Raw genomic sequence first — 25,968 nt, forward strand, 5'->3', positions numbered from 1 at the left:
AAAGTAGATGACCCAGCACCGATCCTTGTGGCACTCCACTGGTCTCAGGCCTCCAGTCTGAAAAACAACCCTCCACCACCACCCTCTGTCTTCTATCTTTGAGCCAGTTCTGTATCCAAATGGCTAGTTCTCCCTTTATTCCATGAGATCTAACTTGGGTAATCAGTCTCCCATGGGGAACCTTGTCGAATGCCTAACTGAAGTCCATATAGATCACATCTACTGCTCTGCCCTCATCAATCTTCTTTGTTTCTTCTTCAAAAAACTCAATCAAGTTTGTGAGACATGATTTCCCACGCACAAAGCCATGTTGACTATCGCGAATCAGTCCTTGCCTTTGCAAATACATGTACATCCTGTCCTTCAGGATTCCATCCAACAACTTGCCCACCACTGAGGTCAGATTCACCAGTCTATAGTTCCCTGGCTTGTCTTTACTGCCCTTCTTAAACAGTGGCACCACATTTGCCAACCTCAGTCTTCCGGCACCTCACCTGTGACTATCGATGATACAAATAGCTCAGCAAAAGGCCCAGCAATCACTTCTCTAGCTTCCCACAGAGTTCTCGTGTACACCTGATCAGGTCCTGGGGATTTATCCACTTTAACTGTTTCAAGACATCCAGCACTTCTCCCTCTGTAATCTGGACATTTTGCAAGATGTCACCATCTATTTCCCTACAGTCTATATCTTCCATATCCTTTTCTACAGTAAATACTCCAAAAGTTCAGGAGATGTCTCTGAAGAAAACCAGTTTATTTTTCCTTCTGTTGCTGTAAGATGTGATTTATTAATGAAGAAATCAGAAGCCTTTAGAAGTTTGAACCTTGCAAAGCAGTGGAATTATCTGGGAAAGAAGATCAACAAAGCAGCATTCTGATCAACTCAAGAATCCTCTCAGCAGATCCTGTGAACAAGTGCTTTGAACCACACTCTCAGTTTTTCTCTTCACCTATTAACACTGATTTCTTTCTTTCTGTCCTGTTTGTAAATGTGTGTAAGGTGTGTATAAGGGGGTTAAATTCTTTATTATAGCCGAGAATGTGGTATTGGAAAAACACAGCAGGTCAGGCATTATCCGAAGAGGCAAAAGCCCTTAGCGTCAACTCTCCTGCTCTTCGGCTGCTGCCTGACTTGCCATGCTTTTCCAACACCACACTCATGACTCTAATCTCCAGCATCTGCAGTCTTCACTTTCACCGAGTTAAATTCTTTACTAGCAGAGTTGTATGCTGATGGTCCATAATTGCTTACCTGTAGCTAATATCTGTGTTTGTAATAAATTGTCATTCTGGTTAAGTACAGAAATCTGATCTGTGCTTTCTGTCAATCTAGGTCTAAGAGACTTTTAAACACTCTTGAACTTTTGCACTGACTCTGGGAATGGTGGGGCTTGATTTCCACCATGCTATCTCTGGGAGGAGTAACAAAGATAAGCAGTAAATTGGATTGATAAAAAATAATAGCTTTTAAAATTACCATGAGCCTCTCTGTTCAGATTAATTTGAATGGCTGACTGGGCAGAAAACTAAAAAAATACTTTGAATGTTCTACATGAATGGTTGAAAAATGGAAGCACGCTATTTGCCTTCTATTAACATGGAATGTGGAAGTACTACTCTATTCCTGTGGCAGAGTCCATAATTCTAATGTTATGCTGTGTTGAAGAATAATGCTAGAGCTTCAGAATTATGCACAACCAAGTTTAATTATGTGCAATAACAATGATGATAGACAGATTTCTAATTAGTAATGGGTTGAAGGGCGATGGAGAATGGGCAGCAAAATAGAGTTGAGGCCGAGATGAGATGAGGCACGCTCGTATTACATCGCAGAGCCAAGGGGCTGAATTGCCTGCTCCTGCTCCAATTCCTAATTTTGTTTTGGTTTTATAAGTATTTTTATTGCACATCTATTGAACACTTACTGTACTAGAATGGAGTTACTAACAACACTTGATAAAATCTGTTACAAAATTCTAAGCTAGTTTAAATCAAATAGTGTACAGAGGACAACTATTTTTCCATTACGCAATACAGATGGAAACAACAGAGAAGCTGAAAGAGGTTTTAATGTTTGTTTTCAGAATTAAAGATCAATTATTTGTAGTCCTCAAGCCAAATAAAGAATTCAAACATAAATATCGATTGTTACATAGTTGTGTACTTTTTGTATAAAAGTAAATATTTTACATAAATTAGCAACAATGCCACCTACATGTTAAGAAGCCCTGTCATGTGTATTGTTCATAGTTAGTGGTGATACAATAAGTTGCAGATAAAATGATGTGAGATTAGCTGAAGTAGTGTATGCTGATCACCCAACTGACATTAGTCATTATTGTTTTACACTTGTGGAGAGATACATTAAATTGGTCAGTATCTGTAAATATACTGGTCAGCTAAAGTTTCAGGAGTAAGCTCATTATCTCAGCTGGACAAAATGATTTTAAAAAGGGTGGAGAGTGAGGAAAGCACTCCGCTCCTGAGTTATACAGTGAGTAGAATGGCTCCATGCAGAGAAAAAGAAAAGGTGGAGCCCACTGATGGTGAACCTTACTTGACTCGGTTTTATACAGGGCTAAAAACCAAGGTGTAATCCGAACTGCTGCCCATGAGGGAACCCGGACAGATCCTGCGTCCATTTCAGAAATTTGATTTTTTTTTTATTTTTATTTTTGTGATTTTATTCTGCTCTGTATTCCCAGTGTACTGGATCAGGGTTTAACAACATAAGAACTAGGAGCAGTAGACAATTCAGCCCCTTGACCTTACTCCACACCTTAAAATGATCATGGCTGATCTCACCTCAACCTCAACACCATGTTGCTGGTTGCTGCACACAACCCTTTAATCCAATAATAAGTAATAATCTGTCTACTTCCTCCTCAAGTTTATTCAGTGTCCTGGCTTTGACTGTGCTCTGGGGGAATTAATTCCACAGATCCAAGAGAACTAATTTCTCCTTTATTTTAAACCTCCTTACCCTTAGTCTTAAACCATGACTACTACTTCCAGATTACCCCACAACTGGGGGGATAAAACACTTCCCTAATTTTATACTCTATTTCATCAGGAATAAATTCTAAAATTCCATTTGCCCTCCTTATTACCTACTGTACTAGTATACTGATACTGTACCTGCATGTGGAAATGCTACCTGCACTGAAGCACTTTGAAAGTTTTCTCCACTTAGATAACAAATTACCTTTTGTATTCTTCTGATCAAAGTAAGACCATTAGACAAGAGCAGACTGGTCCTTCATGTTTCAAAGTTTGCAGATGATACATAGATGGAGGTACGGGTAGTGTTGAGGAAGCAGGGAGGCTGATGAAGGACTTGGACAGGCTAGAAGAGTGGCCAAAAAAGTGGGAGATGGAAAACAATGCAGGAAAGTGTGAGGTTATGCACTTTGGTAGGAAGAATAGAGGCATTGACTAATTTCTAAATGGGGAAAAGCTTCAGAAATCTGAACCACAAAAGGACTTTGAATTCCTAGATCAGGATCTACTGAGAGTAGCACAGGTTCAGTTGGCAGTTAGGAAAGCAAATGCAATGTTCGTGTTCATTTTGAGAGGGCTAGAATACAAGAGCAGAAATGTACTGCCGAGGCTATGTACGGCTCTGGTCAGCCTGCATTTGGCATATTGTGAGCAGTTTTGGACCCTGTGTGTAAGAATGTGTTGGCCATGGAGGGAGTTCAGAAGAGCTTTACAAGAATGATCCTGGGATGAAGGCTTACCAAATGAGAATGCTCCTCTGTACTCGATCGGGTTTAGAAGGATGAGGGGGAGATCTGATTGAAACCTGCAGAATACTGGGAGTCCTAAATAGAGTGGATTATGGAGAAGATGTTTCCACAATTAGGAGAGACTTGGACCCCAGGCGACAGGCTCACCGGGAAGGGATGAGCTTTTAGAATAGAGATGAGAAATTTCTTTAGCCAGAGAGTGGTTGATCTGTGGAACTCGTTGCCACAGAAGGCCAATCCATTGAGTGTATTAAAGGCAGTGATAGGTTCTTAAATAATAAGGGGAACAAGGGTTACAGGAAGAAGATAGGAAATTGGGGTTGAGAAACGTATCAGCCGTGATCGAATGGTGGAGCAGATTTGATGGGTCACTTGGCCTAATTCTGCTCCTATATCTTACGGTCTTGTATTCCTATGGATGCATGCACCTATAGGACTTAAGAGACAGAAGGGATTGCAGGCACTGGTTAGTTGTGCTATTGCGTGCCTTGTTAATGTGACCATTGCAGTGGGATATCGAGCGTAATTTATGCAAGTATTGGAATATAGATGTCTCTGCATCCCCACATGAGCAGTCCTGCTTTTCTCCTGCCAGGACAAGAGTCCTTTTGTCAGAAAAGGCTGAAGGCATGAGCATCCGGCATCCAATCACTTGTACTATGACTTGGAACCCTGTTATGGGCTGTTTTCTGTCACTACCTCATGGGGATGAATGAGTAAGGCACAATGGAGGGCACAACTGTTAAGGTTGGTGCACATGGAGGGGAAGCTTTTCTTCACTTCTGAGATGTGAGCATTGCTGGCACAGCCAACATTTATTGTCCATCCCTAGTTGGCCTTGAGAAGGTGGTGGTGAGCTACCTTCTTGAACTGCTGCATGTCATAAGAGAGGTAGATCCAGGACTTTGACCCAGTGATAGTGAAGGGAATGGCGATACATTCCTGTGTCAGGATAATGAGTGACTTGAAGGAATCTTGGGTGTGTTCCCATATGTCTGCTGCCCTTGTCCTTCTAGATGCAAGTGATTGTGGTTTTGGAATATGCTTGCTGAGTGTCTAGAATCAAGGAAAACCCTAAAGCTTTCCATAGGTATGTCAGGAATGAAAGCATTCTGGATTAGAGTGGTGCTGGCAGCATCCGAGGAGCAGGAAAATCAACATTTCAGGCAAAAGCCCTTCATCAGGAATAGAGGCAGGGTGCCTGCAATGTGGAGAGATAGATGAGAGGAGGGTAGGGGTGGGGAGAAAGTAGCATAGGATACAATAGGTTAAAGGGGGTGGGGATGGAGGTGATAGGTCAGAGAGGAGGGTAGGGGAGGATAGCAAAGAGTACAATGGGTGAATGGGGGTGGGGATGAAGTTGATAGGTCAGAGAGCAGGGTGGAGTGGTAGGTGGAAAGGAAGATAGGTAGTAGGGCAAGTCATGGGGACAGTGCTGAGCTGGAAGATTGGAACTGGGGTGAAGTGGGGAAAGGGGAAATGAAACTGGTGAAGTCCACATTGATGCCCTGGGGTTGAAGTGTTCCGAGGCAGAAGATGAGGCGTTCTTCCTCCAGGCATCGGGTGGTGAGGGAGCGGCGGCGAAGAAGGCCCAGGACCTCCATGTCCTCGGCTGAGTGGGAGGGGGAGTTGAAATGTTGGGCCACAGGGCGGTGTGGTTGATTGGTGCGGGTGTCCCAGAGATGTTCGCTAAAGCGCTCTGCTAGGAGGCATCCAGTCTCCCCAGTGAAAGAATGACTAGAGTAAGAGTAGGGCCAGTCAAGGAGAATAGTGGGAAGTTGTGCATGGAGTTCAAAGAAATAGAGGCGCTAAATGAATATTTTTCATCAGTATTCACACAGGAAAAAGACAATGTTTTCAAGGAGAGTACTGATATATAGGCTACAGGCTAGAAGGGATTAAGATGATCAGAGGATTAGATTGGGTGGACAGTGAGAACATTTTTTCCTCGGATGGTGATGGCTAGCACGAGGGGAGATACCTTTAAATTGAGAGGTGATAGATATGGGACAGGTGTCAGAGATAAGTTCTTCACTCGGAGAGGGTTAGGGGTGTGGAACGGTCTGCCTGTAACAGTAGTAGACTCGCCAATTTTTAAGGACATTTAACTGGTCATTGGATAAACATATGAATGATAATGGAATAGTGTAGGATAAATGGGCTTCAGATTGGTTTCACAGGTCGGTGTAACATCAAGGGCCGAATGGTGTGTCCTGCTCTGTTATGTTCTATGTCATTCAGTGCATCTCGTAACTATTATGCACTGCTGCTACTGAGCATCAGTGATAGAGTCATTGAGACGTACAGCATGAAAACAGAACCTTTGGCCCAACCTGTCCATGCCGACCAGATATCCTAACCCAATCTAGTCCCACCTGCCAGCACCCGGCCCATATCCCTCAAAACCCTTCCTATTCATATACCCATCCAAATGCCTCTTAAATGTTGCAATTGTACCAGTCTCCACCACATCCTTTGGCAGCTCATTCCATACACGTACAACCCTCTACGTGAAAAAGTTGCCTCTTGGGTCTCTTTTATATCTTTCCCCCTCACCCTAAACTTATGCCCTCTAGTTCTGGACTGCCTGACCCCAAGGAAAAGACTTTGTCTATTTATCCTATCCATACCCCTCATAATTTTGTAAACCTCTATAAAGGTCACCCTTTGGGGAAAACAACCAGGTCACCCTCCAGGGAAAACAACCCCAACCTGTTCAGCGTCTCCCTGTAGCTCAGATCCTCAAACCCTGGCAACATCCTTGTAAATCTTTTCTGAACCCTTTCAAGTTTCACAACATCTTTCCAATAGGAAGGAGACCAGAATTGCATGCAATATTCCAACAGTGGCCTAACCAATGTCCTGTACAGCCGCAACATGACCTCCCAACTCCTGTATTCAATACTCTGACCAATAAAAGAAAGCATACCAAACGCCTTCTTCACTATCCTATCTACCTGCGAGTCCACTTTCAAGGAGCTATAAACCTGCACTCCCTCCCTTGAATGGGAGGTTCAACACTCCCTAGAACCTCACCATTAAGTGTCTTAGTCCTGCTAAGATTTGCTTTCCCAAAATGCAGCACCTCTCATTTATCTGAATTAAACTCCATCTGCCACTTCTCAGCCCATTGGCCCATCTGGTCCAGATCCTGTTGTAATCTGAGGTAACCCTCTTGGCTGTCCACTACACCTCCAATTTTGGTGTCATCTGCAAACTCACTAACTTGTGATGGTGTTCCAGGGGAGTGATGAGGCAGCACAGAGGTCATGCAGGGTTAGTGGTATGGGAGGATGGGGGGGAGGAATGAGAGTGGTTGAGGTAAGGTGTTTGATACAACAGAAGAGCCGTCAGAGCATGAGCCTTGGTGTGAGCTGGGTGCAGTGGCACAAGAAAGGGAGGGGGAGTGTGGAAAATTTCAAGGAATGCTGGTCCCTAAAGAGTTAAATCTTGCTCCTAGTCTGTTCTTGCTCCCTGTGAAACACCGGTTTTGCATATACAAAGAAATTCTTGCGCAAGCGAAACTGCCTTTTGTCTAATAGCAGACGTACTGGTGCCACCCGAGTTGTGTACCATGAAAGGTCCCTAGGGTAGGAACCACCTGCTATTGGACAACTCAGGGAAGGAGATTTGATTGGCCTTTATCATGCTCTGCCCATTGGCTTCGAGCCCGTTAACGTGTGTTGATGATTGATGAATAGCTGTGCAAATTAAGGAATGCTGAAAGCACAAGAGCATTTGATTGGATGTATCACTGTACAACTGCTCGATTGTTTCAGGGGAATAGCTAGTATCAGGGGTCGAGCTGTTCCCCTTGTGTACAAGTTAATTAAAGTATGTATGCTGCATGTATGTGGAGTCTGAGTGTTTAGTCTTATTGGCGACATCAGTAGTAGAGAGCAGAGTATTGCGTTTACCCTGGTGGAAGCAGGGAAGGTCATTTGAGTGTCTCTCTGAACTGCTGCCTAGTTCTCCTACCCCTGGAGAAGGCACTGACTTTGGTGGTGATCTCTGACCCAGCTGGTACAATATGGTGGTGTGGCCTCCTCTGCTGGTCCACTGGGCAGAGGACTCCTCTTCAGCACCTTGTCCACAAAGACCTCCAGGTCCCTCTCAGAGAAGAGTATGATGGCAACCTCTGTTTCTCGATCATCTCTCCTTGCTCCTTCCACAGCCAAGGAGCACTGATTCCAGATGGCACCATCCTGCAGATGGGCAGGGTGGGGCTTTGGAAGGTGACATGGCTGCAAGGGATGCTGGTCTTGGACATCTCTGCCATGCGGCGAGTTGGCTGGGAACATTAGGTAGTGGGATTGGGCAGAGATTTAACTTGATTTTCCCATAAGAGCACAGGCTGTGATAAGTCGGGTAAAATGTAGCAAGAAAACGCATTTGACCTTATGCCACAGAATGTGGCACGTCTCAGAATTATCCAAGCAGCTGCAAGATTGACCCTGTGGTTTAGTTTCATTTCATTTTATTCTATATGGTCCAGAGAAAGCTGGAGGTTTTGTTTTTAATGAATGCATCTGAATGGGGTTTTGTATTTTTTAAGTGGAAGTGAACATTGCTGTGAGAGCTTCTGTGCTTTCAGTATTCCTTAATTTGTGCAGATATTCACCAATCACCAACGCGTTTTAGAGAGCTGTAGGCCAATGGGGAGGGCATGACAAAGGCCAATCAAATCCCTTCCTTGAGTTGTCCAATTGCAGGTGGCTCCTGCCCTAGAGACTTTTCGTGGCGCACAACTGGGGTGGCACCAATATGTCTACTATTAGACAAAAGGCAGTTTCGCTTGCGCAAGAATTTCTTGGACAAGTGTCATGAAAGTTGCTGGAAAACAAACATTGTTTCTTCTTAAAAGCAAAATCATTCAACCAGCATCACAACTCATAGAAGTTGTGAAAGTTCATCAACAACTTAAAAGTGAGGTATCAGTCTTTTGATACTAAAACGTGAAAGTCCTAAATGTTGGAGGCAAAAATGCAAAATTGAGTTAATGGTTCAAGTTATTATTGTCAGAGTTTGCTAAAGCGAGGAACACTGTAAACAGTGAAGATAATAACAGACTGCAGGAGGTTCTGCACAGCCTTCCAGACTCGATTCGAGACAGAGAGGTCTGCAGCACCAAGGAAGACATGTTGGTCTCTCGAGTTGGCACTGGGCTATGTACAGTTAGAAATAGTTGAATTGGACAGATTTTGAAAATGTGGCTGTTCATACTTGAGAATGGTGTAATTTATTTTCAGTGGATTTGAATGCATTTCATTTTTCTTCCCTTGTACGCACTTCACTGTAAACCTCACAAGTAGATCGTTACCATAGTAATTTAAAAAAAATATTCTTTTGTGGGGTATGGGTGTCACTGGCATTTATTGCCCATCCCTAGTTGCCCTTGAGAAGGAGGTGATAAGCTGTCTTCTTGAACTGCTGCAGTCCACCTGCTGTGGGTTGACCCACAATGCCCTGAGGGAGAGAATTCCAGGATTTTGACCCAGCGACAGTGAAGCAACAGTGAAATGTTTCCATGTCAGGATGATGAGTGGCTTGAAAGGAGACTTGAAGGTGGTAGTGTTCCCATTATAACTGCTGCCCTTGTCCTTCTAGGTGGAAGTGTTCATGGATTTAGAAGATGCTGTCTCAGATTTTAGTGAATTTTGGCAGTGCATTTTGTAGATAGTACATTGCTGCTTTTGAGTGTCGATGATGAAGGGAGTGGATGTAGTGGTAACCAAGCGGCTGCTTTATGCTGTATGGTGTCAATCTTCTTGAATGTTGTTGAGCTGCACCCAATGCAGGCAAGTGGGGGGAGTATTACATCACACTCTTGACTGTGCCTTGTAGAGTCAGGAAGTGAGTTGCTCACCACGGTATTCCTAGCCTCTGACCTGCTTTTGCAGCCACTGTGTTTATGTGGCAAGTCCAGTTGAGTTTCTGCTTTTGCAGCCACTGTGTTTATGTGGCAAGTCCAGTTGAGTTTCTGGTCAATTATAACTTGCAGGATGTTGATAATGGAGGTTGGGGATGTTCAGTGATGGTAACATCACTGAATGTCAAGGGGCAGTTATTAAATTGTCTCTTCTTGATGCTGGTCATAGCCTGGCATTTGTGTAGTAAGAATGTTACTTTCTACTTCTCAGTCCAGGCTTGGATATTCTCTAGATCTTGTTGAATTTGAACATGGACTATTTTCAATATCTGAGGAGTTGTGAATGGTCCTGAACATTGTGCAATCATCAGCGAACTTCCCCACATCTGACCTTATGGTGGAGAGAAGGGCATTGATAAAGCAGCTGAAGATGGTGACCCCAGGATAGTACCCTGAGGAACTCCTACAGAGAAGTCCTGAAACTGAGAGGACAGACCTCCAACAACTGCATCCATCTTCCTATGTGTCAGGTAAGACTCCAACCACTGGAGAGTTTGCCCCTGATACCCACTGATTCCAGGTTTGCTTGAGCGCCTTGATGCCACAATTGGTCAAATGTGGCCTGGATATCAAGGGCTGTCATTCCCCTCTGGAATTCAGCTGTTTTGTCCGTGTTTGAACCAAGGCTGTATTGAGGTCAAGTGTTGAATGGTCCTGGCAGAACCCAAACTGGGCGTCGCTGTGCAGGTGCTGCTTGATAGCACTGTTGATGACACCTTCCATCACTTTACTGATGATCAAGGGTAGACTGATAGGGCAGTAATTGGCCAGGTTTGGCTTGGGGAGCAGCAGGTTCCGGAGCACAGGACTTCAAGACTATTGCCGGAATTGCAGTATCCATTATCTCCAACCATTTCTTAATATCACGGAGAGTGAATCAAATTGGCTGAAGGCTGGTATCTGTAATGCTGGGGGGGCCACTGGAGGAGGCCGAGATATATTATCCACTCGACACTCTGGCTGAAGATTACTGCGAAAGCTTCAGCCTTGTAGAGTCATGGAGATTCCTACATTACAGAGGCAGGCCCTTTGGCCCAAACTGGTCCAAGCCAACCAAATTTCCATTAATGCTAACCCGATTTCCCTGCACTGGGCCTCTATCCTTCCAAACCTTCCCTATCCGTGTATTTTTTTCAAATGCCTTTTAAATGTTGTGAATGTACCCATCTCAACCACTTCTATTGGCAGCTCATTCCACATGTATACCTCCCTCTGTGTAAAAAAAAAGTTGCCCCTCAGGTTCCCTCTTATTTTTTTCCCCTGTAACCTTCGACTGATGCTGTCTCGTCCACAATTCCCCAACACTGGGAAAAAGACTGAGTGGATTCACCCTACTCATGTCTCTCATGTTCTTATGCACTTCTGTAAAATCCCCCCTCAGTCTCCTATGCTCTAAAGAAAAAAGTCCTATCTTGTCCAGGCCCTTGAGTTCTGGCAACATCCTTGTAAATTTCTTCTGCACTCCTTCCAGTATAATGACATCCTTGCAATAGCAAGGTGACCAAAATTGAACACCATACTCCAAGTGTGACCTCAATAACATCCTGTACAACTCCAACCTAACTTCCCAATTTCTATACTCAGTGCCCTGACTGATGAAGGTCAGTGTGCCAAAAGCCATCTTTACTGCCCTGTCTAGCTGTGACTCCACTTTCAGAAAACTGTTCACCTGAACTCCAAGGTCCCTCTGTTCCACTACACTCCTTAAGGCCCTGTCATTCATCATGAAACTCCTGCCTTGATTTGACTTTCCAAAATGCAACAACTCACACTTATCTTTAATAAACTCCATTTGCCATTTCTCGGCCCACTTCCCCAGCTGATCAAAGTCCTGCTGCAATTTCTGATAAACTTCCTCACTGTCTATGATACCACCTATTTTGGTGTCATCTGCAAACTTACTAATCATGCCTTGTACATTCTCATCCAAATCATTTGATATAGATAACAAACAGCAATGGGCCCAGCAACGATTCCGAGGCACTCCATTAGCCATAGGCTTCCAGTCTGACAAGCATCCTTCCACTATTACCCTCTGTTTCCTAACATCAAGCCAATTTTGTATCCAATTTGTTAGCTCCACCTAGATGCTATGTGATCTAACCATCCAGAGCAGCCTACCATGTGGAACCTAGTCAAAGGCTTAACTGAAATCCCTATAGACTACCTTGACCATCCTGCCCTCATCAAACTTCCTGGCCACTTCATCAACGAACACTAACAAATCAGTGAGGCATGAGCGCCCATGTACAAAGCCATGCTGATGATTCGAAATGAAACCCTGTCTTTCGAAATGCATGTTTGTCTTATCCCTCAGAATCTTCTAAAGTAACTTACCCAACACAGGCTTACTGGTCTATAGTTTCCAGGTTTTTCTTTGCAGCTCTCCTTGAATAACATTCACTATCCACTAGTCTTCCAGGACCTTACCTGTGGCTAACGATGATGCAAAAATATCAGCCAGGGCCCCCGCAATTTCTTCTCTAGCCCCTTGCAGTGTCCCTGGATATATCTGGTCATTACAAGGAGATTTTTCTACTTTCATACATTCTAATACATCCAACACCACCTCTACAGTCCCTATGATATTGCTGCTAACTTCTCCAAGTTCCCAAGTCGAGAAATATTCATTGAGGACCTGCCCATCTCCTGTGTTCTAACACATATATGTCAATTTTTGGTCCTTGAGGGGTTCTATTCTCTCTTTATTCTTTTTCCTTTAATATATTTAAAGAACATCTTTGGATTCACTCTAATCCAAAGCTGTCTCGTGACCCCTTTTCACCCTCCTGATTTGCTTCTTCAGTAAACTCCTCTATTCCCTCTATACATCCAGGGATTTTCTTGATCCCAGCTGCCTCTATCTGAGGCATGCCTCCTTTTTACTGGTCAAAGCCTCAATATCTCTTATCATCCAGGGTTCCCTATTCCTGCCAACTTTGCTCTTCACTCGCACAGGAACATGAACTCTACCTATCTCCCTTTTAAAGGCCTTCTGCTTGCCAGAGGTCCCTTTGCCTGCAAACAAATTACTCCAATCAATCCCTGCAAGCGCCTGTCTTATTCTTTCAAAATTCCATGAAAGACGATTGATGAGGGGAGAGGGGTAGATGTGATCTATATGGACTTCAGTAAGGCATTTGACAAGGTTCCCCATGGGAGACTGGTCAGCAAGGTTGGATCTCATGGAATACAGGGAGAACTAGCCATGTAGATACAGAACTGGCTCAAAGGTAGTAGACAGGTGGTGGTGGTGGAGGGTTGTTTCAGACTGGAGGCCTGTGACCAGTGGAGTGCCACAAGGATCAGTGCTGGGCCCACTACTTTCTGTCAATTATACAAATGATTTGGATGTGAACATAGGAGGTATAATTAGTAAGTTTGCAGATGACACCAAAATTGGAGGTGTAGTGGACAATGACGAAGGTTCCCTCAGATTACAACAGGATCTTGCTCAGATGGGCCAATGGGCTGTGGAGTGGCAGATGGAGTTTAATTTAGATAAATGTGAGGTGCTGCATTTTCAGAATCCAAATCTTAGCAGGACTTATACACTTAATGGTAAAGTCCTAGGCAGTGTTGCTGAACAAAGAGAGCTTGGAGTGCAGGTTCATAGCTCCTTGAAAGTGGAGTCGCAGGTAGATAGGATAGTGAAGAAGGTATTTGGTACGCTTTCCTTTACCGGTAGGGGATAGAGTAGAGGAGTTGGGAGATCATGTTGCGGCTGTACAGGACATTATTTAGACCACTGTTGGAATATTGTGTGCAATTCTGGTCTCCTTCCCATCGGGATAGATGTTGTGAAACTTGAAAGGGTTCAGAAAAGATTTACAAGGATGTTGCTGGGTTTGGAGGATTTGAGCTATGGGGAGAGATTGAACAGGCTGGGGCTGTTTTTCCTGGTGTGTCGGAGGCTGAGGGGTGACCTTTATAAAGGTTTACAAAATTATGAGGGGTATGGATAGGATAAATAGGCAAAGTCTTTTCCCTGGGGTTGGGGAGTCCAGAACTAGAGGACATAAATTTAGAGTGAGAGGGGAAAGATATAAAAGAGACCTAAGGGACAACCTTTTCACACAGAGAGTGGTACGTGTATGGAATGAGCTGCCAGTGGAAGTGGTGGAGGCTAGCATAATTGTAACATTTAAGAGGCATCTGGATGGGTATATGAATAGGAAGGTTTGGAGGGATATGGGCCGTGTGCTGGCAGGTGAGACTAGATTGGGTTGGGCTACCTGGACGGGTTGAACCGAAGGGTCTGTTTCCATGTATACATCTCTATGACTATGACTCTAAAGTTCGCCTTGCCCCAATTTAGAACGTGAAACCGGGGACCAGTTTTGTCCCTCTCCATAACTATTTTCAAGTTAATAAAACTATGGTTACCGGTCCTAAAGTGCTCCCTCACTGTCACCTCCATCACCTGTCCAGCCCTATTTCCCAAGAGTAAGTCGATATTTGCCCCTTCCTGAGTGGGATCCTCTATATACTGCTTGAGGAAACTTGCCTGAATGCACTTAACAAATTCCACCCTATCTTAACCCTTCATGCTCTGCCAGTCCCAGTGTATGTTACGAAAATTAAAATCCCCTACTATGACAAAACTATTGCTGCTCTAAGCCTCCACAATCTCCTGCATATTTGTTCCTTTAATTCCCATTGATTATTTGGGGACCTGTATCCCCTTCTATTTTCTTAGCTCCACCCACAAAGCTTCACGGGATGATTCTTCAGTTATTTCATCTCTGATTAATGCTGTGACCGTCGCTTTAATCAAAAATGCAGCTCCCCTCCCTTCTTTCCACCACCTCTGTTGTGCCTAAAACACCTGTATCCTCGTACATGAAGCTGCCAGTCCTGTCCCTCCCTTAGCCATCTTTTGCACTGATGAGCTGAGCTCTTCCATCATTAAGGATCGGAATATTTGTGGAGCCACATTCTCCCAGTGATTTGTTTAATTGTCCACCACCATTCACGACTGGCATAGCAGGAGTACGGAGATCAGATCTGATTTGTTGGTTATGGAATCGCTTGCTGCTGATGCTGTTTGTTATGCAAGTAGTCTTGTTGGAACTTCACCTCATTTTCAGATGTGCCTGGTGCTACTCCTGCATGCCCTCCTGCACTCTCCATTGAATTAGGATTGGTCCCCTGATTTGAAGGTAATGGTTGAGTGGGGGATATGTCAAGTCATGAGGTTACAGATTGTGCTGGAGTACAATTCTGCTGCTGTTGAAAGTCCACGGCACCTCATGGATGCCCAGTACTGAGTTGCTAGATCTGTTCAAAGTCTGTTCCAATTTGTACTGTGGTAGTGCCACCCAACCTGATGGAATTTAATCTCCGTGTGATGGTGGGAATTCGTTTCCACATGGACTGTGCAGTTGTCGCTGTTACTGGTACTGTGATGGACAGATGCATCAGCAGCCTGGAGATGATAAGGATGAGGTTAAGTATGTCTTTCCCTCTTGTTGGTTCCCTCACCAGCTGCTGCAGACCCAGTCTAGTAGCTGTATACTTTAGGACCTGACCAGCTTAATCAGTAGAAATGCTGCTAAGCCACTCTTAGTGGTGGACATTGAAATCTCCCACCCAGAGTACACTTTGTGCCGTTGCCGTCCTCAGTGCTGCTTCCAATTGTTGTTCAACGTGAAATTAAATGTGACATTTATAAGTGATTGATTCAGCTGAAAAAAGTTGGTTTTCCTTGGAATTGTTTATCTCATTGAACTGTGCCATGTTACTGAGAAGGTTAGTAACACGGTGGCACGGTGGCGCAGTGGTTAGCACTGCTGCCTCGCAGCGTCAGAGACCCGGGTTCAATTCCCGACTCAGGCGACTGACTGTGTGGAGTTTGCACGTTCTCCCCGTGTCTGCGTGGGTTTCCTCCGGGTGCTCCGGTTTCCTCCCACAGTCCAAAGATGTGCAGGTTAGGTGAATTGGCCATACTAAATTGCCCGTAGTGTTAAGTAAGGGGTAAATGTAGGGGTATGGGTGGGTTTCGCTTCGGCGGGTCGGTGTGGACTTGTTGGGCCGAAGGGCCTGTTTCCACACTGTAATCTAATCTAATCACGTTAGGAGCCACTGCAATAGATTCTTGATGAACAAGGGAGTCAAAGGTTATTGGGGTTAAGTGGGAATGTGTAATTGATGCCACAATCAGATCAGCCATATAATAGAATGGCGGGGCAGGACCGAGGAACTAAATGGCTTACTCCTGTCCTTAATCCATTTGTTCATATACCTGTATATAATAACTAGAAATGCCACCAACAGCATGGGTTCAATTCCTGCACTGGCTGAGGTTCCCATGAATGACTCCCCTACGTGATCTCTCTTCTTGCCTGTGTCATATTGACCTTCAGTTTAAACCACCATCAGACATCTTTCTAATGAGAGAGCAGTCTTATGACCAGGTAGGACCATGGCAACTTTACCTTTACTAGAAATTAATTGTCAATTCATGAAGAATTTCATCTTGGCACTTAGTGGAGGTTAATTTGCTGATTGGTAACTGAATTCATATATAGGATTTATGAATGTCTGATTTGCATTCAAAGCACAGGTGAAGAAATAGGTGATCAAGGTTGCAGTGTAAATTACACAATCTGCAAAAATAATTCAACTTTTACTGTCCTTTTTCTGGTAAAGGTCATTTTTCTAATTTAAATTAGTGATAGTTTTTTGCTGCAATACTAATGGTACTTTGTGACTCTGCACTAACAGTTTATTGATGACCATTTCCATGCAGTTCACATTAGCTGTTGTTGCAGTTTGCTGGTTTGCCTGAGGTTGGTGGGAGGAGAATGTCTCTCAGTGAAAATAAAAAAACTCCAACCTATATTGATGTAATTGTGAGTCACAGTGCAGCTGTCACTTAGTGCAGAGCATTCTGCTCCATTCAGTACCAACAGGACAAGTAGCAGGAAACAAACCCAACTCTTTTACTGACACATGTGAAGCATGGTTTTATCTCTGATAACAATGTCCATGTGCTCAGGAATGTGGCTGTAGCGTGTCCTGGACAGTGGATGAAGAAATGCAATACTTGGATGATTCAGAAAAGCTGCCGTTGCTGTCATGGATATTTGACCTTTTGCAAATTAAGTGAATCCTATGGAAAACTTTATCAACATTTTGTATTTTATTTCTGAAAATTTCAAGATTGCCAGGTGGATAAATGCTGCCTCAAGTTGGATACACCAGGAATATTTGCCCCTTTGCTTTTCTTTTGTGCTATGTGATCGGAATCAAGAAATATTCCTTTGATCTGAAGGGGCTGTGATTTAATGCTTGACTGATGTATGGTGCCAGCGCTGTGCTATCTCCCAGTTTTGCCTGTCTTTCCAATAACCTCCAGCAACTGTGTAAAGGCAACAATAAGGAGGATCAGCTGAACAGAAACCTAGGCCTGATTGTAATAGGGTGAGTAAAGGATAGATCCACTGATTAAATTTAATGATCTTTTGTTCTGCCTAATCAACATTATGCATCTCCCAAAATAGGTCTGCATTACAATTTCAGTATCTAAAAATTCATACAATATTAATCTTTATTAAATACAGACGTACTGGCTAGAGTTATATAATTGGGGAGCAATTTTGTCAGATTCTTTGTCCAAAAGATATATCAGAAACAGAGTTATTTTTAAATGCATATTGTGTGAATAGTTAGGATTCACACGCCTGTGCTCCCAGACATTAAATTACTGGTGTCTTCTCTATTCTTCTTTGTTGCTTTTGGAATGCTGCTGTTGTTGATTTCATTATTTGAGTTAAAAAGAAAGGAACCTTTTTTTAGGCATACCATATGTATTGATATATTCATTGTTTATTGATTCCAATCAGATTTATTTCTTTGCAATTTAATTAATTTTTATGTTGAAGCAGTCACAATTTGTTTTAATTAAGGCTGAAATGTAGTGGGTTTTTTTTACTATAGTGATATAATGTTCATAATGTTCACAATTTAGATGCCATCATACAGGAGTCTCAAAGATCATATGCAAAATGTGCAAAATTGGCATTGAATTGAAAATCTGTTTTGCAGGATTTGAATTTAGGCATTGCCCTAAGCACTCTTCTTAAATATCAAATAGTTGGATTTATAATTAAGTTCAACATTTTTACAGGCGAAAGTGAGAACTGTAGATGCTGGAGAATAGAGTCGAGAGTGTGGTGCTGGAAAAGCACAGCAGGTCAGGCAGCATCTGAGGAGCAGGATAATTGATGTCTCCAGCTCCTTGGATGCTGCCTGGCCTGCTGCGCTTTTCCAGCACCCCACTTAAACATTTTTCTATCTGATTATCTGTTTGAACAAAAATTGAAAGGTAAAACTGATGCAGTGGATCAGTTGACTGTCAGAGAAACTGCTTATTTCTGCTGACTTCAATATGAATTAAAATGGCCCACGTTGTGAGGTCAGCAACTGATCAGGATCACTAGGTTTACAACCAAACAGTAAGGTGAAAACCTATCCTGTGATTTTTTTTTGTTTGAAAGTATGCATGGATTTTATGATCAGCAGCAAGGAATGATGCTTGATATTTACTGGAAAGAAAGTTCCCCACGAGGTTCCAGGCTTAGATTTTCATTATAAAAGTGGAATAATGCTTGACAACGGGTGGGGAGCTCATGATACGCTATTAGTCTGTGCTTGCTCCTTATTATGTGGGTGGGACAAAAACTGTGCTTCTGCTAATTTAGTTGAGAGTAATGGGTATTGCAGCTCTAAGCAATCAGTAAGTGTCTGAATATGTCAACAAGCCAGTGTAATACTACTTAAAGCCAGCCTGCACCTGTTCCACCTTCGGGTAACTGTGGAGTTTGCACGCTCTCCCCAAATCTGCTTAGGTCTCCTCTGGGTGCTTATTCCCACAGCCCAAAGGAGTGCAGATTATGTGGATTGACCATACCAAGTAGCCCAGCGGTGCCCAGGGGTGTGCAGGCTAGGTGGATTAGCCATAGGAGATGCAGGGTGTGTGTGATGCTGTTTAGAAGGATGGTGTGGACTCAATGGGCCAAATGGCCTGATTCCACACGAGAGGGATTCTGTGATACTGTAGGGCTTCTATTAAAGCATAAGCATGTATTACAGGAAGAGTGACAATGGTGCTTCAAGGTTCCTACTGAAGCATTAGGAGCCTTTGGACAGAGAATGGATAACAGTGAGGCCCTATTCCCAAAGGGAGCAATAAAGCCATCGGGGCAGTTAGTGACATGATAGTTTTAGCATGTAGGCATTATGGTAACGTAAAGTAAGCAGGAGGTCTATGTTCATGATAATGATGCAACTCTAACATTAACAATCACATAGAAGAGAGGAATGGAAGAACTCTGCTAGAGAGCTGCAATTAACATTCTGAAAGTTAGAATGTTAAATAAAGAGTTTGCAGGTTTTGCTGACAGTAGTTTCCCTGAGTTAAGATACAGAATGTGATACATTAGACTCTGATTAGGAATAGTCTAACTAGAACAGCCTCTCTAGTGTAGTACAGCCATCCAGTGCCCAGACCCGATGGTAGGTAGAATCCGTGAGGGTAGAACAATGCAGTCTTTGAAGCAGTACAGTCCATCAAGACAGCTATGTCAACACAAAATCAGACAATACCAATAGGGTGGCTCAGTGATTAGACTCAGTGCACCAAGAGGTCAAGAACTGAGAGTGATTAAGATTACTGAAGGTATCTATGTTTGCTGCATACTTACAAAGCCACTACTGTTCAATTCTCTACCTCATTTCACTCACCTGTCAACAATCAACTTTAAGGACTCAGATGAGTACTTTAATGAGGTGATGTATGGAGAAAGACTGATGGATATGTACAATAAAGTGGTCATTTGGTCATAGAGCTTGGATATTTCTGAAAATAACAATTTAGTTAAAGCTTTTACTCTTGCATTCATCAGGACAGTTTGCAAAAAATGCCGAAGTAACGGGAAAAGAACATTCTCTAGTATAAAGTGCCCAGATTACCCTAGAAGGGTAAGGTACCTCAAAGGTTTGAGAAACAGGTAAAGCAAGCTGCTCAACTGCTACTATGCAGTAGCAATGCAAGTCCTGTTTTGCCACTAACAGGATGCAGCCAAAAAGTTGTCTGGCTTGCACACAAATGAATAACGTGCTACAGATATCCCCTGCTTTTTGAACTTTCGCTTTATGGCAGTTCGCTTTTACGAAAGACCAACATTTAATACCTGTTTTCACTATTCGAAAGAGGATTTTTGTTTTTATGAAAAAGTGTGTGCAGCAAGCGTGGTGGCGCCAAGCGCATTTCCCGGAAACATTAATAGAGGACCTTCATTCCCCTCTCTCCTTCACCTTAGTCTCGTGTACCTCCCACCAGCCCAACCTCCTCCAACTCAGCCTAACATACCATCACCATCACTGCCATTGCTCAGCCTTGCAGTGCGCTTGCTATCTTCCCGATTCTGGTGAGTGAAACTATACTATACATACATTATTTCTACTTTATCATATCATTCCTACTTTTATGATACATGAGTGTTATTTTAGGTTTTGGGTGTTATTTGGTATGATTTGGTAGGTTATTTCTTGGGTGGGAATGCTCAAAAATGTTTCCCATATAAACTAATGGTAATTGCATCTTCACTTTACGTCATTTCGGCTTACGAAAGGTTTCTTAGGAATGATCTACTTTCGGATAGCAGGGGACACCTGTATATGAATTCTGGTGCTGGAGTAATGTTAGATAAGCAAATGTCCCAAAGATAGGCAGATCATATGAAACAGCATATCCTTTCACTTGACAGCAATAAGCTCAACCAGTTTACACTTGCAAAGGTCACAGCATTAGATATTAATCTAAGATTGCGAAATATTTGCTAAATAATTTTGTGTGTGCAAAGATTTACTCTGGCAACCGATTTAGGATTGTCGGTTAGGCTTGCCGTGTGGCTCACTTGTGTGTACTGGAAGCTGTACATATATTCTTTACAGTCAGAAAGAACATATATGTATATCTCCTCAAGAAAGGTGACAATCATTCTCTGGTTAATTTTCAGGGCAGAGGCTTGACTATTGAAAACCAACATGTCTGGATGAAGATTAAAAAAATGTTTGGTGTTCAATGTCTGTCACCAACAACTGGTACATTTTATCCATGGTAACACTTCTACCAAGGTGTGCACCAATCAGCAATCTTCTCATATGTTTCAGTGTTGTTTTTCATTTTCATCTTTACATCTTGAGTTGTCCTGATGAATGCAATATGAAAAGGTTCAAAGTAATATGTCTTTCTTCAGCAGTATTTAAGTACAATAAAATGTTTGTTGTATTGGCATTGTATGTCGAGGAATGTGGAGGAATTTGGCATCCGCTTGTCACTGTGTGCTTTGCAAAGTCTTTAAGAGCGCATTCTTTCTAGCGTGGCTAATTCTATGACAGCACTTACAGACTGGACTGTGCTGCAGCAACTGAGAGCTGATGTCTCAGTTTCTATTGAAGCACAGACAAAGATAACCAAATGTCTGAGTGCTGTAGTGGAAAGTCAATTATCATCAGAACTCAGCAGGGTGCAAGCTCAGGAATAGGCATTTTTATTTCTGATAATGTGTAATGTTAATGCTGTCATTGAAAAGAATTGGCTTGTGGGAATATTGCCAGAACGTGATAGTACTTCATATGCAATTTGGTAGTGCAATACTTGGTCTGATGTGAAATAGTGTTTTAAACTTAACAATTCCAAAGAAGTGGGAAGTGGAAGGTAGGATTGTAGATGAACAGTGACATATGTTTGGGGAAATCTTTCATAAATCCTAGTAAAGATATGTTTCATTGAAAACGAAAAGCTCTAACAGAAAGAAGAACCGCTATGGCTAACTGAGGATATCAAATTGTGGGGAGAAACAGGTGGAAAATGCCACAAAGGTTAATTGTTTGCCAGTTGATTAGTAACATTTTAGAAACAGCAAAGAGTGATTTGAACAAAGAGGATTGTCCTTTGTGGAAGTAAAGCGGTGATGATGGACATCCAAACTGAAAGGAGAATGAAATGGCTGCTTTACTCCTTGTTGCCCTCCTCGGCCTCAGTTCCACCTGATTGAACATGGTTTACGTTTTTAATCCACCTTTACAGATAGGCGTGGGTCACTTGCTTAAGTTCATGCTAAGTCGGTGATTTCTACTTGATTCCATCCATAAAAACTGCAACAGTGCATCCAATGGAAGAGCAAGGTATATCTGGCAGGAACTTTATTTCCACATTTTATGGTTCGTGCCTTAGTGTCACAACTTGCTGAATTTACCTAATAATTAGTGAGCATTGACAGTTTTGGCATTATTATTGCTGAGCATTCCAGACCAGTGTTAATTGGTGCCGATTAACTTGGACCAGTTAGTATCAGTCTTCAACCGATGTTTATATAACCTTACCACTCCACAGGCTGTCTGGCAAACAACTGAGTTAGGTTCAATGGCTAAAGTTCGCCACTGCAAAACAGCCATTAATCCATACCTTACACTGATTAGCTGGGGGAGTGTCAGTGGAGCCTTTAGTATCTGCAGGATGGTGTTCTATGTTTTGGTCTTTATTGTTTGGCATATAGCATGTTTATGTCAGTTTGAGAGAGGTTTGACTTTTTAAAAACAAATTATTATTTCATGGGATGTAGGCATCGCTGGGCTAGCGTTTGTAGCCTGTCTCTAATTGCCCTGGAGAAGGAGGTGGTGGTGAGCTGCCTTGAATCACTACAGTACAGGAGCATCCAGGATTTTGACCTAACGACACCGAAGGAAAGGCGATAAAGTTCCCATTCAGGATGTTGAGTGATTTGGAGAGGAACTTGCAGCTGGTACTGTTCCTATTATCTGTTGCCATTGTTCTACTCAATGGAAGTAGTCATTGTTTTGGGGACTACATCCTAAGCTAAAAAAGCATGAAGTCAAAAGTTAAGATTAAATTTAAATTTAATTCTTTGTCACGGCCTTTAAATCCCTTCACAAACTTGCACCATCTGATTGCGGCAATTTCCTCCAGTTTGTGTCCAATAGTTTAGGGAGGTTTTAAACTAATGTGGCGGGGGCTGGGAACCAGAAGAGAAGACAAGTAGACAGCGAGGTGAAAACTAGAGACGGTAAGAATCAGTAAGATAACATTATCAAGGGGAAGAGTAGGCAGACAGTGGATGAACGCAAAAGAAGTGGTGGCCTGAAGTGCATCTACTTTAATGCAAGGAGTATAGTGTGTAAGACAGATGAACTTAGGGCTTGGATTGGTGCCTGGGACTATGACATTATTGCAATCACAGAGACTTGGTTAAAGGAAGGGCATGATTGGCAACTAAATGTTCCAGGATATAGATGCTTCAGACAGGACGGGGAGGGATGTAAAAGCAGGGGGTGGAGTTGCATTGCTGATCAGGGATGATACCACGGCTATGCTAAAGGAGGACACAAGGGAGGGCTTAGGTAGTGAGGCATTATGGGTGGAGCTGAGAAATAAGAAGGGTGCAGTTACATTTTTGGGGCTGTATTACAGGCCTCTCAACAGTGAGCGTGAGATAGAAGAACAAATAGGTAAAGATATTATGGAAAGATGTAGAGGCAATAGAGTAGTGGTGATGGGAGATTTTAATTTTCCCAACATTGACTGGGATACACTTAGCGTCAGATGTCTGGATGGGGTAGAATTTATAAGAAGCGTCCAGGAGAGTTTTCTAGAGCAGTATGTCAATAGTCTGATGAGGGAAGGGGCCATGTTGGACCTGGTATTGGGAAATGAGCCAGGCCAGGTGGTAGAAGTTGCAGTGGGGGATTTCTTTGGAAACAGTGACCACAATTCTAAGTTTTCGAATACTTGTAGACAAAGATGAGAGTGGTCCTAAGGGAAGAGTACTAAACTAGACCAAGGGCAATTATATCAAAATTAGGCAAGAGCTGGGAAATGTGGATTGGACACAACTATTTGAGGGGAAGTCCAAATTTGATATGTGGGAGGCTTTCAAAGATAGTGCTGGATAGGCATGCCCCGCTGAAGGCAAAGGATAGGAAAGGCAAGATTCGTCAACCGTGGATGACAGGAGAAATTGTACGACTAGCCAAGAGGAAAAGGGAAGCATACATAAGGTCTAGGCAGCTAAGAACAGGACAGGCCCTGGAGGAATATCAGAAGAGTAGGACCTGTCTTAAACGAGGAATCAAGTGAACTAAAAAGGATCATGAAACAGCTTTAGCGAGCAGAATTAAGGAGAATCCCAAAGCATTTTACTCTTATATAAGAAGAAAGCGGGTAACGAGAGAAAGGATTGGTCCACTAAAGGATAAGGAAGGAAGGCTTTGTACTGTACCTGAGGGAATGGGTGAGATCCTGAATGATTACTTTGCATCAGTGTTCACTGAGGAGAGTAGAGATAGAAGTTTGATTAGTCTGGATCACATTGACATAAGTAGGGAAGATGTGTTGGGTAGGCTAGAAGTTATTAAGGTGGACAAATCCCCAGGGCCAGATGGGATCTATCCCAGGTTGCTGAGGGAGACGAGAGAGGAAATATCTGTCAGGGTCCCAGCTATCTTTGTAGCATACTTAAACATGGGTGAGGTGCCGGAGGACTGGAAGGTTGGTCATGTTGTACCCCTGTACAAGAAGGGTAGTAGGGATATTCCGGGTAACTACAGACCAATGAGCCTGACATCAGCGGTGGGAAAGTTGCGAGAGAAGGTACTGAGAGATAGGATCTATTTATATTTAGAAAAGAATGAGTTTATCAGTGACAGGCAGCATGGCTTTGTGCGGGGGGGATCGTGCCTTACCAGCTTAAGAGTTCTTTTGAGGAAGTGATAGATGAAGGAAGGGCTGTTGATGTCATATACATGGATTTTAGTAAGGTTCTTAATAAGGTTCCCCATGGTAAACTAATGGAGAAAGTGAAGCCACATGGTGTGCAGGGTGTTCTAGCCAGGTGTATAAAGAACTGGTTGAGCAACAGGAGACGGAGAGTAGTAGTTTCTCGAAATGGAGGAAAGTGACCAGTGGTGTTCCACAAGGACCAGTGCTGGGGCCATTGTTGTTTCTGATATACATAAATCCTCTGGAAGAGGTCACTGTTGCTATGATCACCAAGTTTGCAGATGACATGAAGATTGGTGGAGTAGAATAAAGCATAAGGGACTGTCAAAGAATACAGGAGAATATAGACAGATTGGAGAGTTGGGTGGAAAAGTGGCAGATGAATTTCAATACAGACAAATGTGAGGTGATGCATTTTGGTAAGTCTAATTCTAGAGCGAATTATACAATGAACAGAAGAGCCTTTGGAAAAGTTGATGAGCAGAGAGATCTGGGAGTGCTGGTCCATTGTACCCTGAAGGTTGCTGCACAGGTGGATAGAGTGGTCAAGAATGCATATATAGTATGCTTGCCTTCATCGAATGGGGTATTGAGTATAAGAGCTGGCAGGTCATGTTAAAAATGTACAAGACATTGGTTTGGACGCATTTAGAATACTGTGGACAGTTCAGGTTGCCACATTACCAAAAGAATGTGGACGCTTTGGAGAGGGTACAGAGAAGATTTACAAGGATGTTGCCTTGGTGTGGAAGGTGCTAGTTATGAAGAGTGGTTGAGTAGGTTAGGTTTTTTTTTCATTAGAAAAAAGGAGATTGAGGGGGGACCTGATTGAGGTCTACAAAATCTTGAAGGGTATAGACAGGGTAGATAGAGAGGTTTTTTTTCCCAGGGTGAAGGATTCAATAATGAGAGGTCACGCTTTCAAGGTGAGAGGTGAAAAGTTTAAGGGGAATATATGCGGCAAGTACTTCACACAGAAGGTGGTGGGTGTCTGGAATGCGTTGCCAGCAGAGGTGGTAGAGGCAGGCACGGTAAATACATTCAAGATGCGTCTGGACAGATGCATGAGTAGGTGGGGAACAGAGGGATACAGGTGCTTAGGAATTGGGCGACAGGTTTAGACAGAACATTTGGATCGGCTCAGGCTTAGAGAGCCAAAGGGCCTGTTCCTGCACTGTAAATTTTCTTTGTTCTTTGTAAGCCATTAGCCAACAATCTGTCTCGCATGCTCTCTCTCATTTCAGGTGCTCATAACCTTTTGGTATGAATAGCAGCAGGTTATTCTGTTGTAGAAAAACTTACACTAAAATTGATCGTTTCCTCACCCAATGTTCTCCCAATTCCTTCGACTCCGCCGCATCTGCTCCCAGGAGGACCAGTTCCAAAAACGTACAACCCAGATGGCCTCCTTCTTCAAGGACCGCAATTTCCCCCCCCGACGTGGTCGACGATGCCCTCCACCGCATCTCTTCCACTTCCCG

The 25,968-nt window shown here is 43.1% G+C and overlaps 1 protein-coding gene across 3 annotated transcripts in view; it reads left to right on the forward strand.

Moving 5' to 3' along the window:
* The window catches only part of LOC122549760 (protein FAM149A-like), a 115,209-nt gene that overhangs the window by 33,240 nt on the left and 56,001 nt on the right, over positions 1-25,968 (forward strand). Inside the window, exon 1 of one of the 3 annotated variants that reach the window (XM_043689755.1) lies at positions 16,604-17,106. The exons of the other annotated variants lie outside the window; for them this stretch is intronic. Coding sequence (XP_043545690.1) covers positions 16,982-17,106 — 125 coding nt within the window. The 5' untranslated portion in view covers positions 16,604-16,981. Of the gene's footprint in view, positions 1-16,603; positions 17,107-25,968 lie in introns of those variants that run through there. 3 annotated transcript variants of the gene reach the window in all.

Source organism: Chiloscyllium plagiosum, chromosome 1, assembly GCF_004010195.1.
Source record: "Chiloscyllium plagiosum isolate BGI_BamShark_2017 chromosome 1, ASM401019v2, whole genome shotgun sequence".
NCBI classification, from domain to species: domain Eukaryota; kingdom Metazoa; phylum Chordata; class Chondrichthyes; order Orectolobiformes; family Hemiscylliidae; genus Chiloscyllium; species Chiloscyllium plagiosum.